Here is a 14,555-nt window from a genome sequence, read left to right on the forward strand (position 1 = left end):
AGAAGTCCCCGGGCTTTATGTTTGTTTTCATAAGAGCAAATTTAATCTGGGAGTCTGTGGCCCCCAGCTCGCATCTGTATTTGCAAACACCTGTCTTCCCCAGGGCCCCTCAGGTGTGTTCAGACATTAAAAGCTTTATAGAAGAGAAAGATTTATTTGGAGAAAGTGTTAATACTAACGACCTGCATACTGCTGTACTCCAGCGTAGGCTTGCTGCAAGGGATCAGCTGCTGTGGGGCTCTGTGCTGTGGAGAGAGAAGGAATTAAGGGATTAAAGCATGACAGCACTCTCCCTTTTTCCCCTCATCAATATGTGGTGTGGGACAGAAAAACCCAGGGGCTTGCAGGTCCTAGAAGAGGAGCAGCTCGCTCATCCTATGGAGAGCACTGCATAGAGGCCCCCCCATGATGGCCAGAAGGCCCCTGTCCCCCAGCTGTCACCCTGTGAGATTTGATTATCCTGTTTTTCTATTTTCAGGCAACAAAGAACATTCTGCTACAGGATATACTTCTGTGAACCCACATTTGACTTTTTTGTGTACCGTGAAAGTGTATCTGAGAGCAAAATTCAGGCTTTAAACAATATATGGCAAGTCATAACCATAGCAAGACCATGTACATAATACTGCAGCACTCTTGCCCACTTTCAGAATGAGAGATATAACATAAAAGAGTTTTTTGGAAGATGCTGACTTTGGATGGCAACTGGCATGTTCTTTTATTCTCTAAAATGTTAGTGCAATTGCATGCTCAGTTTTTTAGTATTTTATTTCCCCCTTTGCATTTATAAACACAGACCTGGAAAACCACAGGTCAGCACCAGTAACATGTTACAGAGGAAAGTGTGAAAAATTCTATAATGAACAATGACAGAATAAGCTGCCCAGTGACGAAAAAGCAGGTCGTGGCTGGCTTATATCATAAACAATAAATGTTTGTGTCCTTTCTACATTTTTATCCAGTCTAATGTGACTGTGGATATTCTCATTACCCACATAAATGTCAAATGCTTTTTTTTTTTAATGTTGCTAAGCTCCAAGCCTCAATAAAGCCTGTGGAAAGGAGAAAGGTTTCGCAGAGGGCATAAATGCTCATGTGAAGGAAGAGAATAAGACGGAGCAAACACAGGATGTATCCTACACCCAAACTGCTACAAAGGAACTTGCTTTCAGGGTTTCCTTGCTGGTGGGCATAAGCTGAAGTAAAATGAAAGCTGAGGGTTTGGCCTACCACTGTTCCCTTTACACCTCTGCTATAACTAAAGATGTCATTAAGTTATGGGGAAGCTGAGCACCAGGAAACACCAAAATATTGCTGAAGACACATTGACATAAATCCAAATTTTACACAAAGCAGATTATTTGCATATCAGCTTTAAAGGCAGAAAGGAGCATGTCTGCCTGCAGCGAAGGGGAGAAAAGATGACTGTCACCCTTCAGTGTATTAGGCTGTTGGTTTTGTGCAGGATCGTACTGTGAATTGCTATCTGAGCAAGGCTCTCCAAAACTCAGAGACAATGGTCAATGACTTTTATATAATCATGGATTAAATGCCTAACTGAAAGCTTGCTTTAATTATGGGAGGAGTTGGAGATAGTAACAAAATCTCAAGTCATTAAAAATCATCTAGAAAGATCATATTTCTCTGATATATGCAGTAAGAGATCATAGAAGATTAGCTAAAAGGCTAAAGATAAAAGAGAAAACAGCTACACATAGAAATTGATAAATAGAGAGATGGTAGACTGGCAAACAGGTAGAGACTCAGATGGGTAGCTGAACAGATGGCTATAATTATATAACCTTAAAGACAGAGCTCTTCCTTGCTGCCGTGGTTGAGCTCAGTGAGAGCACTAAAGGCTCCGTCTAAGCTTCTGATGTCTCTATAAGCCTCCAAGAGCTCCCCATCCCTCTAAGCTGCTACAAACATGTATATGCATGCCTACATTTTAGCACAGTACACCTTGATTTCAATTCTGCTTAAATTTGAAATCATGGAGAAATATTTACAAAGTCAAGAAGTGGGAAATTAAAATTATTTTTTCAATACTGTTGATATTTCTGCGATTTCCTTTTCTACACTCACAGGTCAGAGGTTTTTTTGTGATATTTTCTGAGCTGTAACTAGGTAAGACTTTTCTGCTTTATCTGATATTTTTCCTTGTAGGTCATAAAGTATCCTGTGGTGATCCATCTTTTAAATTTTCCAGGACTAGCTGAGATGGAAAGAATTATTTTCTGAGGGGTTTTGTGTGCTTTTTGGCTGGAGCATCTGAGTCAGTGTTTGATTTCCTAAAATACTAGATTACTGCTTGTAAAGTCCCGATTTCTTGGTGATTACAATGTCAGAGCGTCCATATGTTTTTAAGTACAAGTCAGTATGGCTCCTTTAACTTCCCTCATTCATTCCTGACTGCTAGGGCTTGCAAAATCACCTCTTCAGTGCTGGCATCTTTTGAGCTATTCACAGATTATGAATCCCAGCAGCAGTTCTCTGGTGATGTGCCACAAAACTGCTCAGCTTTACCATTTTGTCGCTATATTAATGCGGCTTCAGTCTCCAGGCCTGCTAAGGCAACAGGATTTTGATGCAGTAAGCTTTTTGATGACCAGCGCCCACTGCTTGAGCACATAATCTGAGGCATGGAGCACTTTGGCTCAGCAGTCATGTGGACGCTCTGGGTTTGTCCTCTCAGTGTCATCTGGTTACAAAGGAATTGCAGCAGGAGATAGCAACGGTGGGTGCTAGAAGATGCAAACAGGTTTAGTACAGCTCCTTAAAGGCTAGCCAGGAGCAAGAGCCTTGGGACTACCCCTAGGAGCTCTGCCTGCATGAACTGGTCAGGCTTCAGATCAAATTTTAACTAAATCAAAGCATGCTGGGTGTTGTGATTGTATTTACCAAACAAATCATCCAGCAGATGAGCACTCAATTCTTTAGCATAAAAATTTTCCACCCCTGAACATGCCTTTGATGTCTATCATTCAGATTTAATTGCATATTTGTAACTGGGTAAGACCTAACTACACTAATGCTAGACTGAACCTTAATGGTGTGATGTATAATGCTTCTGAGGTGGCTCATGCTAGACAAAACTCATGGATGTGGACAAGCTCATTAAGACTGTGGACACGGCATTGGTCTTGCTTACCTGGGTAAGGGTGGATGCCATTAGCAAAGACAGCTTCTGCGGCGGGCTGCCCATTAGCCTGTGGCGGGAGGCCAGTGAAACCATTCACCCCAATTGGAGATGGGATGCTAGGCACAGCTGGTGCAGTTATGCCAGGAGGTGTGCTTCCACCTGCAAATGATGAGGAAATAAAATCAGAGCTGGTGAGTACTGGAAGCAAAAACTACAATGAGAAAACTACTGATAGAACAGCTTTGACAAACACACAGAAAGCTTCTTATAATCCAAGAAATGAGAAAGCTCTCTAGCTGTCAGGCAAAAAATGTCAGGAGTGCTTGCCATCGCACCTGTGGTTAGAAAGATCTTAAGAAAGGTTTGCAAAATGTGTTCAACAGAATGACGCTTTTGCTCGGCGATCATGGTCTCTAGACTAGATACAGGGCTAACATCAGCCAATAGAAAACTATAGAAATATCACCCTTCCTCCTCAACTTTCTCCCTGGAGTGTTATCTTTTTAAATTTCTAAATAGGCAGACATTTCTTTCCTAGATATCATTCAGCACCAGAAGCAAATTCTCAGTCCCACTTTTCTACAGCAGTTCCTCTCAGTTTCTCTTTGGAGATGCCAGCTTTGTGGGTGTACCAATTTCCAGGACTACTCTGTCTGCACTCCCTCATGAATATATATTACATGTACAAACTCATTCTGAACTTTCTCAGCACCAGGGATCCTTAAAAGGTTTGGCAAGTTGATTTGTAGCCTGAAAGCAGACAGGGATAGTTTTTCTTGTTTTAGTGTCACTGTTAATCCCAAACTTCATAGAGGTTGAGCAGAGATATCCCAGTCAGCAGGGGCAAAATTTGGGCTAGATGTGGTTTTTTTCATGGAATTGTTCTCCTGTCATTCTTCCCAGATGCACCTTCTGGGAGACTTTAATGCTACTATTTCAGGAGAACAGCTTAGTCTTTATGTTTTGAGTGCGATCATATCACTCGCTACTAGAGAATTCTTAAATTTCTGAGGTGAGACTTAAGTCCCTCTGCTACCTCATTGTCTTCTCCTATGTATGCTTAAAAATTCCTGGGAAGTCTGTGCTTCTTGCAACATATTAACAATTTTTGGGCGGAACAAAAAATGACTTTTCAATAAGTATGAAATTGTATTTTTGTCTTGGCAGCTTAAGTGGGAAGTTAAACTATCTTATCTTGAGCAATATCTTTCTGTCTGAGGGTATACTACTAAATGAAAGGACAATTTTTGCAGTAACCTCTTTATTAAACCAATTGCAGAAACTTTCTTTAATATACCACCATTCCACTATGTGTTAGTCCAATAACACTCTTTAACAACTGCTTCAGTCTCTGTTGGTGCTTTAAGAAAGCCAATACAAATGCATGACATATTTTCAAATATTCTGGTTTGAGTGGTCAAAAAGCAGGCAATAGATCGGCTTATTTTTTTATAGCTTGAGCATACAAGCTTCTGTTTCCCTTTTGCTTATTTAAATTGTGTTGGCCTTTAAAAAGATGTCCTCTACGGAAGTACTGGCAGCATGTCATGGCAACTGAAGTATAAAGGCAATATTCTTAGCATATACCATCAGCTTGCAAATCACAAAGACTAGTTAAAATTTCTGTTGCTTTTCTGGATCTCTGCTTTATTTTCCTAGAGAATATAAATAATTTTTCTAAAACTTCAGCACAGGATTTCTGCTTGCTATTTCATGCATTTCTAAGGAATTTAAGCATATTCATTGCAATTCTTTATTGTACTTCTTATAAAGAACTCTCCTGGAGAGGTCAGATCTGTATTTTGAGTAAAAGTGCCATAATGTCACCACACAAAACAATTCATGGTGCATCCCAGTTGTGAATTTCATCCCTGCTTTGACATCTCTTGCTGCAGCAACACCAGGTACATATATACAACATGGAGGGATAGAGGGAGAAGAGAAGGCAGGAAGGAAGCCTAAATTAAATTTTACTTCTAGCCTTCCTGTGTAGTTAACAGAGTGGCAGACTAACTGCACATCCACTTTTCACTCAGATTATGCCAACGCTAGGAGAAAGGCAAAACTTGCAGCAAAGTTTCACACATGTCAATGTAATTCCCTTGCAGTTACAGACTGTAGTCTGTGACAAACATGACTCTTGGTGGGAAACGGTCAAAATGCCAGCAACCAGCATCAATTTTTTATGGTCTCAATTAACCACTGGGATGGCCTACTGCATTTCATTGACCACAAGGAAGCCAGGTGACTACTTTAAATTAGATGTGTAACTTCTGTGTGGTTAAAGCCAGGTAGAATGGATCCAGTCTTTAGTCTGCTAGATTTGCCTGCATCCAAAACTCTTTAAGTTTGTAGGTCACATGGGCCTCATGAGCCTGAATGAACTCATGGCCATGTCTCTAGGAACCTACTCTCTGAGAGACGGGATGAAGAGAAAAGTGTCTGGATTAGGATGCTTGAAGATACCAGCAGAGAGGCATTGTGCTCAACCAATACGTCCAAAGCCTGTAGGACTTCTGGGTTACCAGTGTCCTTTTCCTAGCATTTTTCTTTTGCTTAGGAAAGAATGAGACTTCTTTTTTTTAATGTTACAAACAATTTTTTTAATGCCCGTTTTTCAGGGAAGTTTGAAATATTTCATTTTCATTCCAAGTCAGAACAAATAAATACTTCAAAGACTGGAAATCCTCCTATGAAGCAGAATGATCATTTTCCATTTGCCTTTCTGAATGCTAACAAAAGCCAGCAGGAGAATTCACGTTAGGCTTCAGCTATCTCCTGGCTACTCAGAAATCACTGCTATTGATCTAGGCTTGCTTGCTCAGATGTTATGTGAAATGTTTTCTCTTTGTCTTATCACAAGCTTTGTGAGTGTTGTACTAATACAAGGAGTCATTTCTAAGTGTAAACATTTCACCCAAGGAATAACTGTCAATGGGTTTTCCACAAGCCATTACAAGGTTTTTCATGAAGGAAACTACACATAAAAGGTAAAGCTGTAATAATGCAAAAGTTCAGAGGATCCATGAAGGAAAATATGTCATAAGGAGAGTGCAAAATATGCTACTATGAAATAGATCAAGGGCTCTTCTAAACCAGCATCTTATTTTCAATAATGACCACTCATGTGTGCTCTGGAAAGCATGTAAAAAACCCCTTGAGCTTTCCTCTCTTGTATTCTGACAGTAAGAGTATAGCACTCCCAAAAGGCACCGGGCATATAAGAAAAGGAGCAGAAGTTACACCAAAGAAGGGCTGGGATATTTTTCATGTGCTGAATATCATGCTATGATCAGAATTTGGCTGTTGTACTGATATTTAGAACTCACTCTTTCTCAATACTTATTTAGATGCAAAAGAGTTTTTTGAGTGAAGTGTTTTTCCTTGGTGCTACATAAATTTGTGTGGAATAAAATCTGTCTGTCTGTCTCTCCCTTTTTGCCCCTCATATTTCAATACAAGCAAAGGAAATGATGGGTAACTGATCCAGTAGCTGCTGACATTGTTCCCAGCTACAGATTGCAAAGAAAAGCTAAGGTGTGTGAAAGGGAAGGTTTTCTTAGGCAGATAGTTTAGTAGAACTGATTTCATTAGGAACAGCCTACAAGTTTACACTGCTGTGGTGTCTTATCTCCCTGCGATCCAGTGTTCCTCAGCCATGAATCATCTTTCCTGGCTGTTTTGTCAGATGGCCCTTTCCTGCTCCAGGGCTGGTGCAGATATCTCCATGTTCGACAACAAAGTTGTCCCTTTCCTCTTTTACTGCTCTGGACTCCCAGATCCTGCTCCATCTGCACAATGGCCAGCTGATCCCCCACATCTCAACCCAAAACCTTGTAAAGGTAGTCCCCTCCGGGCCAGGTTGATGCTTCAGGGTGCTTTGGTATGGCATGTATTTCTGAATACAATCCCATCCCCACTGCCTCTCATAGGAACACCCAACATCACCCCGGGACCCTTCTATCCCAAGCTGTCCCTTATAAGTTGTGCTCTGGAGATGCAGCCTCGAGTCCTCTGCTCCCCATCAGTCAGTGCCTTATTGCAAAGCTCTACAAATTCTCACTTCTTTTGGCCCCGCTTTTCCTGCTCCCCTGCTTCCCCGTGTTAGACCACATGCCACTGCAAGACTACCAGGCCTGTTAATTCCTTAACATGTTTCTGCCAAATGATTTCTTCTTCCTTCCAGCCCCGGAAAAGCCAGTCTTGTTTCACCCCAGCTTAATTATCTGCCCACTGAATAATGTGATTCTTGTGTCCCGTCACAGCTTAAGCCTTCACTGGCTATCTGTCTCTGCTCCAGCAGCCAGAAACCTTCTCAAGCAAATAGTTGGATTCCACTTAGCACCAGAAGTCTTCCCTGAGTACCTCCTGTCCTATTTCACGGGAGGCGAAAGGCTTATACGTCACTAAGGCATAGCTCATCTCATTTATGATATTGAATCTCACCACAAACCTTATTTTGCTTGTTTTCGGATCAGAGCTAAGGTAAACTTGTGTAAGGGATAAGGTTGAGAGGGAGTAGTCATGACTGAGAGCTTTTTCCAGTGCCTTCCTTGCCGGCACCCTCCCTCCTCTCCAACAAGCCCATTGCATCCCTTCTTTGGTGTGTCTCAGCCCTCTTGATCTCCTCGCTCACCAGCGACAAACACTTTGAACAGCTCTTTGGCTTTGCCCATACAACTATTTCCTGATACAGATGATAACCCCTAGCTGGGCCCAGCCCTGGCAGAGGTGATAACAGCCTTTCCCTGCCCCTTCCCCCTCTCTCCCAGATGGCAAAAGGACCTGGTTGGCTCAAGTCCTCAGTTTTGGTGGCCTTTATCAAGACCAACATTTCAGTAAACACCCACTGGGGGAGAACATGTCACCTAATATGTCCTGCCAGGTCTCCTCTGGAATGTGGCCAGATTTTCCTGCCCTTCACCCTCCCCCCCAGCCCATTACCTGAGGTTGGTGTCATGGGAGCAGCTGCCAGGCCGTTCATGTTCAGAGCCGCCATCTGCTGCATCTGGGCTGCAGCAAACGCTGCCATGGGATTCAGGTAGCCGCCCTGTGCCACCGACGCCATGATCGCAGCTTGCTGCTGCATCAGCTGGAACAAAGAGAGTAAGGAAAAAATATCATGCAGTCACCGGCAGGGCAGCCCGCAGCACCAGAGTCAGGATGGGGAGACGGTGAGGGTGCGAAGAGGCATCCCTCTGTTTTGATATGTCAGCTCACCATGCCTGTTGTAGCCTCAGCCTTGGCCTGTCTAGCTATAGGCGTTTGGAGGCGTCTGGCATCTTTATAGTCCCACAGCCCCACAATGTGTTCCACAATGAGGAGGTCTCCCATGACATCGACTTAACTCTATGACTCCCTAGCCCTTCACTGATGAGAAAGGCAGAGAAAAGACTTTATATGTTCCTGAGCAGAGACATTTCATGGCTTAGGTCTGTTGTATCAAAGCTCTGGGAAAGTACTGCTGGCTGCTGATGGGAGAGCAGTGTATGTGGAGTGGTGGAAAGAGGACATCCTGTGTCCAGAGCAGCAAGCTTAGATAGTTCTCTGGGGATAACGTGATTTGTTTCCATCTGTCACTGACAAAAATCAGGTTTTCTTATGCTGCTCCTCTGGTGGGCACTGAGCAAAACCGTGACCAAAACTTCTAACCAGATTACAGAAGGTATTTCCAAAACAACCAAGCAGATACTCCTGGAAGAGCTATACAAGAGAAGTGAGCCCCCCTGCCCCTTTAGCCAGATTAATACTGTGTCATAGGAAAAAAACTTTTCCCTGTGATTTTGATCTGGGATGACTTCCTTAATTTTATTTTTTGTTAGAAAGTGATCAAAGTGCTGCTGCTTTTAAAACACCTACATAAGGCAAAAATGTGAACCCCCAGGCTAAATTTTTAGTCACTTGGCAGTAAAAATTTTGGAGCAGAATAGTGGTGAGAGTTAGGCATTTTGGAAATGCTTATTACATTAAAACCAGGCTTTGCTATCATCACACTTTGCTGTCATTATTTTACACTCTGAACTTAGCACACCATTGTTGCAGCCCATGCTTGAAAAATGCTCCTGGTGTGAAGGAGAAGGCACCTTGGATGAAGTTGCCTCTTATCTCCTTCCCTGGAGCTGTACAAAGAGACAGATAAAGTAAGTCTAAGTTCATATCCAACCACTGCTAGTGACCGGTGGCGTATGCTTTGAGAAAATGGGAGGAAAGAAGATGAGAAGAGAGTGAAAACTCACTCTATTCATTCCCCAGTATCTAGTAATATGTGACTTCTTGATAATAGTGGAGAAAGAAACTTTTTTTCTGTAGTGATTTAAGTGACTCATGTCTGTCTGTGCTGTCTCCAGAATTAGAAAATCTCTGTTTTGCTGCTCTCTGTGATCTCTGTCCCATAAGGAAATCACCCTCTGATGCTGTTCTTTAAGGGCATGACACACACTTCTCAGCATTAAACACACCTCAAAAGTCATGGCAAAGATGAGACTGATCCCACTGTTTGCTTTAATATTGAAATATTGGCTAAATTTGCTGTTTGTAGACATACACACTAAAACAATTTCTTAAAATGCTGCTCATTCAAACGCTTGTCACCATCTTTGAAGAGACCAAAGTAAAGGATGCTCTGCCACTGACCTGCTGTATAACCATGCACAAGTTGTGTAAACTTGCCTTGGTTTCTCCAGTGATAAAATGGGAAACAGGATACCTGCCTCCCCACGTAGGAGTGCCTTCAGATCTACAGATGAAAAATGCTGTACTAGAGCTGTGTACTATTGTTTTGTAGCCTAATGCACATTGTTGGTAAGGAGGTAGCTTTCCCTTTGATTGTTAATTACCTTTTTTTATTATACCCTGCCTAAGACACTTGCATATTTTAAGAAGTGATATCCTGTTCTTTGTAATTACTGATAGAGTGATTAGACAATCTTTTCTATTATAGCACAATGCTGAGTCTCCTTTAAAGTGTACATTTTTTTCTAGGCATCATTTGAGTTTATTCTCCAGAGGAGGCACTGAGCATGTGATTTTGGTAAGTATGTAAATGAAGTGAATGAGGAAAGGGGAATCCATTCATCTTTAATGCAGAACTGAGTGCAGCGCTCAGTGTGGTGACCCATATCTCATTTTGTGTTCTGGCTATTTTCATCTGGGAAGAGCTGAGGATAAAACTGTTCGGTTGCAGAAATTATGGCCATCAGTGCCTATAACATCTGTTTAGCACTGCTAAAACCTGTTGCTAAAAGGAGCATCTCTGCGAGATGGACGCAGTAGCAAGGATAGGGGATAGTCCCAGTCTGGCCCTTGCTGACTTTTCTACAAAGATGACAAGACCTGCATAAACAGAACCACGTAAAAACAAGGAGTCAGGTATGGATGGTCATGTGTGTGCAGTGGTCTGTTGGGCTGGCAAATAACAGTCTGGTATTTGTACCAGACACCTTCTAGAACAGGCAGGGGGCTATGTTTTTCGCATTTCCCGTTGTCAGGTTCAGTAAACTAAATACATACAGGCTTTCATCTAAGCTGGTCACCTATTATGGTTGACATGATCACCGGCAGAAGAGTGTAAGCCAAGATTCATTTCACCCTTCTCTACCAGAATGCCTCTGAACACATGAATTGCAGTTCTGTTTCTCTGTATTGAATGTATGTGGAGCACCAGGTGATCTGTTCAGCTGCACATACCAACAAAGTCAGTCAGATGAAATAATTCCAACCCCTTACCTGGCTCTTGGCGACTATTTTTGGACCTTTGTTCCCAACCATTTAAAATAAAAGTGTTAATCTTTTTTTTGATTGCGTTTCACCTGTGCTGCCATGTTGCCAGTGGTAGTACAAATGATTTTGCTGCTCCAAAGATAATGTCTATTTTGCACTCAGCAGAGCTAGGCAATCAATTGTGACGTTATTTATGGCTTATACAACTTCTTCTCCTGTTTATTTATGTATCTAAGGTGTTCCCCCAACAATGGTAGCCACTCATCCTGATTTGCAAACCAGGAAACCTGTGATTTGGGAAATTAGCTTCAGTTTCTTCTGCTACAGCAAACATCCTGCAGGGAGCTCCACACCATTTCTGTTATGCTCAGTGCTCTGGGATACACAAGATGTCTTGGAGATCTGGAACCCGCCCTTGTCACGGAGAAATGAGCTGGAGCCCTGTGCCTCATGACCCAGAGGATGTACACCTTGCTGCAGCCTTGAGAGCCAGCCTGTGGGGTAAGCTGGATCTCTTCCAGAGCCAGAAGGAATATAGCGTCGCATACCTGAACACAGCCATGTACCCCAGCTAACTGGCTTTGCTTTCTTGGGTAGAGAAGGAAACCAACCATGTCTGGACATCTCAACCATTGACAACACTCCTGCCACCCTTCTGCAGTCACATTTCTTGTTCTTGCCCTCTCTCTCTGGTAGGAGGTGCTCAGGGGTAAAAGTTAATAGGAAAGAGGATAAAGGTCCTTCGTAGCCCAGAGACTGATGGTCACAGCCAGGCCAAGTGCAGCAGCATCATGGGTTTGCAAGGACGGAAACTCAGTCATTTTGAAAGAAGCTGACAGCATAGACCTACCGCCTTTCATAGAATGATAGAATAGTTTGGGTTGGAAGAGACCTTTTAAGGTCATCTAGTCCAACCCCCCTGCAATAAGCAGGGACATCTTCAAGTAGATCAGGTTGCTCAGAGCCCCGTCCAACCTGACCTGGAATGGTTCCCAAAATGGGGCATCTACCACCTCTCTGGGCAACCTGTGCCAGTGTTTCACCACCTTCATTGTGAAAAATTTCTTCCTTATGTCTAGTCTAAATCTGCCCTCTTTTAGTTTAAAACCATTGCCCCTTGTCCTATCGCTACAGGCCCTGCTAAAAAGTCTGTCCCCATCTTTCTCATAGGCCCCCTTTAAGTACTGGCAGGCTGCAATAAGGTCTCCCCAGAGCCTTCTCTTCTCCAGGCTGAACAACCCCAACTCTCTCTCTTTGTCCCACAGTGGCTCCAGGGAAATTTACAAAAGGAGAGCAAGTCCTGTAAGGGTCACCAGTCTCTCTTATAAAACATCTGGAGCATTCCCAATAAAACTCACCACCATTCCTTCCCCAGCTCCCCTTGAAAACAAATGTCACATCTACTCTACTTTCACTTTGAAAGAGATCCAGTGTATGATCCCAGTTAATAAAGCTGTAGAAAGTGAGGCAGTGACCCCACCAGAGGCAAGGTGCCATGGATTGCCTCCTGTTAATTCCTCAGGTACATGAGGGCACAGATGCTGTATCCCCCTGCTGGGTTTCTGGCTACTGGCCCGGGCTTAGCTGTGATTTACTGTCTCTTTTCCCCTTCCTGCAGCCTTCCCAGTCAGGAGAACAGTTAAACAGAGCCAGGCTGGGGATGGGACAGCTCTTCTATTGTGTGAGGAAGGGAGCAGGGGACAAAGGAAGAGGCAAAGATTGTCTTTGTGAATAAAAATGAAGAAGGCAGAATGGAAGGAAAAATGGAATTTGTCTAGCTGAAGAGAATTTTTAAAAGTCCAAGATAGCAATGGGGGATGTATATCAGAGAAAGGGAATTTCTGTGCAGGTCTACAGCACATCCTTGTGACTCTACATGGCCCATAAAATGGGGACGCTAGGTTTTACCAAATGTTTAGTGAGGCACATGACATTTAGTGGAGGACAGAAATTTGTAGGATATCAAGTTAAAAGAAAGAACATGTGGATGTGATAGGGAAGTGCATGGTGCCAAAGCGTGAGAAGGAAATAGGCAGGGAATAAAGCGGAGCTTTGCAGCCAATGTAGTGGAGGGAATATGGGTACAGTGAAGTGTCATTCCTATATTACCTAAGGCAAGTCATTTGGTCTCTCTCTCATTCAGAAGATGCTACTCTGGAAAATGGGATTACTGGTACTTCCTTCCTGCATACAAATCCAGCACAGAGTACAAGAGGGTCACCCAATGTATGAAGCACCTAGATGCACTCTCACTGCTTGCAAATGTTCCTGTTAAATCTTCTCCAGAAAATGCAGCCAAAGTCACCTAGCAGTATTATGTCTGCCTACTGCAGGGATCACCTCTACCTTCGCTGAAATATCTTGTAGAGAGACCAAGTTACCTGAACCCGATCTTTCCTTGATGGTCCTTGATAATTGTAGCATAAGGAAATGTACTTATGACAGAGGCATCCATTTCACGTCTTCGTCAGGAACCCAGCTCATTGTACAGTCACTGTAACTGATGTGTTCTCCCACTGTTCTTAAAACATATTGTTTTGCGGAGACAGGAATGTATGCCTGTATGTCTGCTTATCCATTTTAGTATTATGTAGCATGGTTTCACCAACCTAAAAGTATTTCTGTCAACTGCTGCTATTTTATCCAGTGACCACTCCTAAGGCACCCACAATGATGCACGGGGCACCAGGGACCTGGCCAAAAGGATCAGGGTGCATACATGATCACAGTTTGGTTACTGCTAGAAGTGGGTATTACACCTCTGAGGCTTGCCTGGGAGATGCCCTCTCCTATCCTATGCCATGGCTCGGTTTGCTCCTATCGAAAGAGCGGGTTCCTCCTCTGCTCAGTTGTTTCTCTGCTCAGTTTTTCTTTTGTGCAGTTCTAGGCACTATACTTGTTCCCGTGTACATGCATAGAGCCATTGTCTATACTTACTGCCTGTGCATAGGCGCCATAAGCTCCAAACTGGATGGCCATGGGGTTGAACATTCCCATTTGTCCTGCCATTTGCTGCATGCGTCTCATTGTACGCTCCTTGTCTGTATCTGCAAACTTCACCACCAGGCTTGAAGAGGCTCCCTGCAGGACAGGAAACCAAAGGAGACACACAAGGGAATTAACCCGATATACATTGGCTCATGCAATCCATACATCTAACACAGATTTGGTAGCATGGGCTTTAGCTGACGCTGATTTTTTTTCCATGCAACCTCTCGGGCCTTTTAAATTGGACCTTTGCAAGACACTGAGAGCATGAGGAAGAAAGTAAAGGACCCTGGAGGGTGAATGATTGAGACCACCTGTTCTGGGAGAAATTGATTTTCATTGGCAAAGAATCTTTGGTTTTGACCTGTTAGCCTCTCTCTAATAAATCTATAACGCACTCAAACAATGTAGTGTAAAGCAAGAGGTTGAAAAAAGTGCTTCAAGAAAATAGAAGGATGGAGAGATGAATGCTCTATTCAAGGGTGGAGAGCAGTTTTCAGAAATTCTTCTATGAGGAAAAGAGAAAGGGGGGGGGGGAAATCTAGCCAAAATTTCCCTGCATTTCTGCTCAAGGCTGGGTGACTTTTTTTTTTAAATGACATGATGTAGTTATTGATCCTTCCTCAAATCACACTCTTAATTGCAGCTCATCAACAAATCAATATTTTAATGCATACATTTCCTGATAATTATCACCTGGACCAGT

At 43.0% G+C, this 14,555-nt stretch overlaps 1 protein-coding gene across 1 annotated transcript in view; it reads right to left on the reverse strand.

Annotated features, from left to right (window-relative positions):
• The window catches only part of CELF4 (CUGBP, Elav-like family member 4), a gene marked incomplete at its 5' end in the record, with an annotated part of 32,445 nt that extends 18,503 nt beyond the window's left edge, over nucleotides 1-13,942 (reverse strand). The window contains 4 exons of the mRNA XM_010295206.1: nucleotides 180-245; nucleotides 3,152-3,301; nucleotides 8,087-8,234; nucleotides 13,799-13,942. Coding sequence (XP_010293508.1) covers nucleotides 180-245; nucleotides 3,152-3,301; nucleotides 8,087-8,234; nucleotides 13,799-13,942 — 508 coding nt within the window. The remainder of the gene's footprint in view (nucleotides 1-179; nucleotides 246-3,151; nucleotides 3,302-8,086; nucleotides 8,235-13,798) is intronic.
• Nucleotides 13,943-14,555: the final 613 nt, after the last annotated feature.

Source organism: Phaethon lepturus, unplaced genomic scaffold (assembly GCF_000687285.1).
Source record: "Phaethon lepturus isolate BGI_N335 unplaced genomic scaffold, ASM68728v1 scaffold9089, whole genome shotgun sequence".
In the NCBI taxonomy this organism is placed as follows: domain Eukaryota; kingdom Metazoa; phylum Chordata; class Aves; order Phaethontiformes; family Phaethontidae; genus Phaethon; species Phaethon lepturus.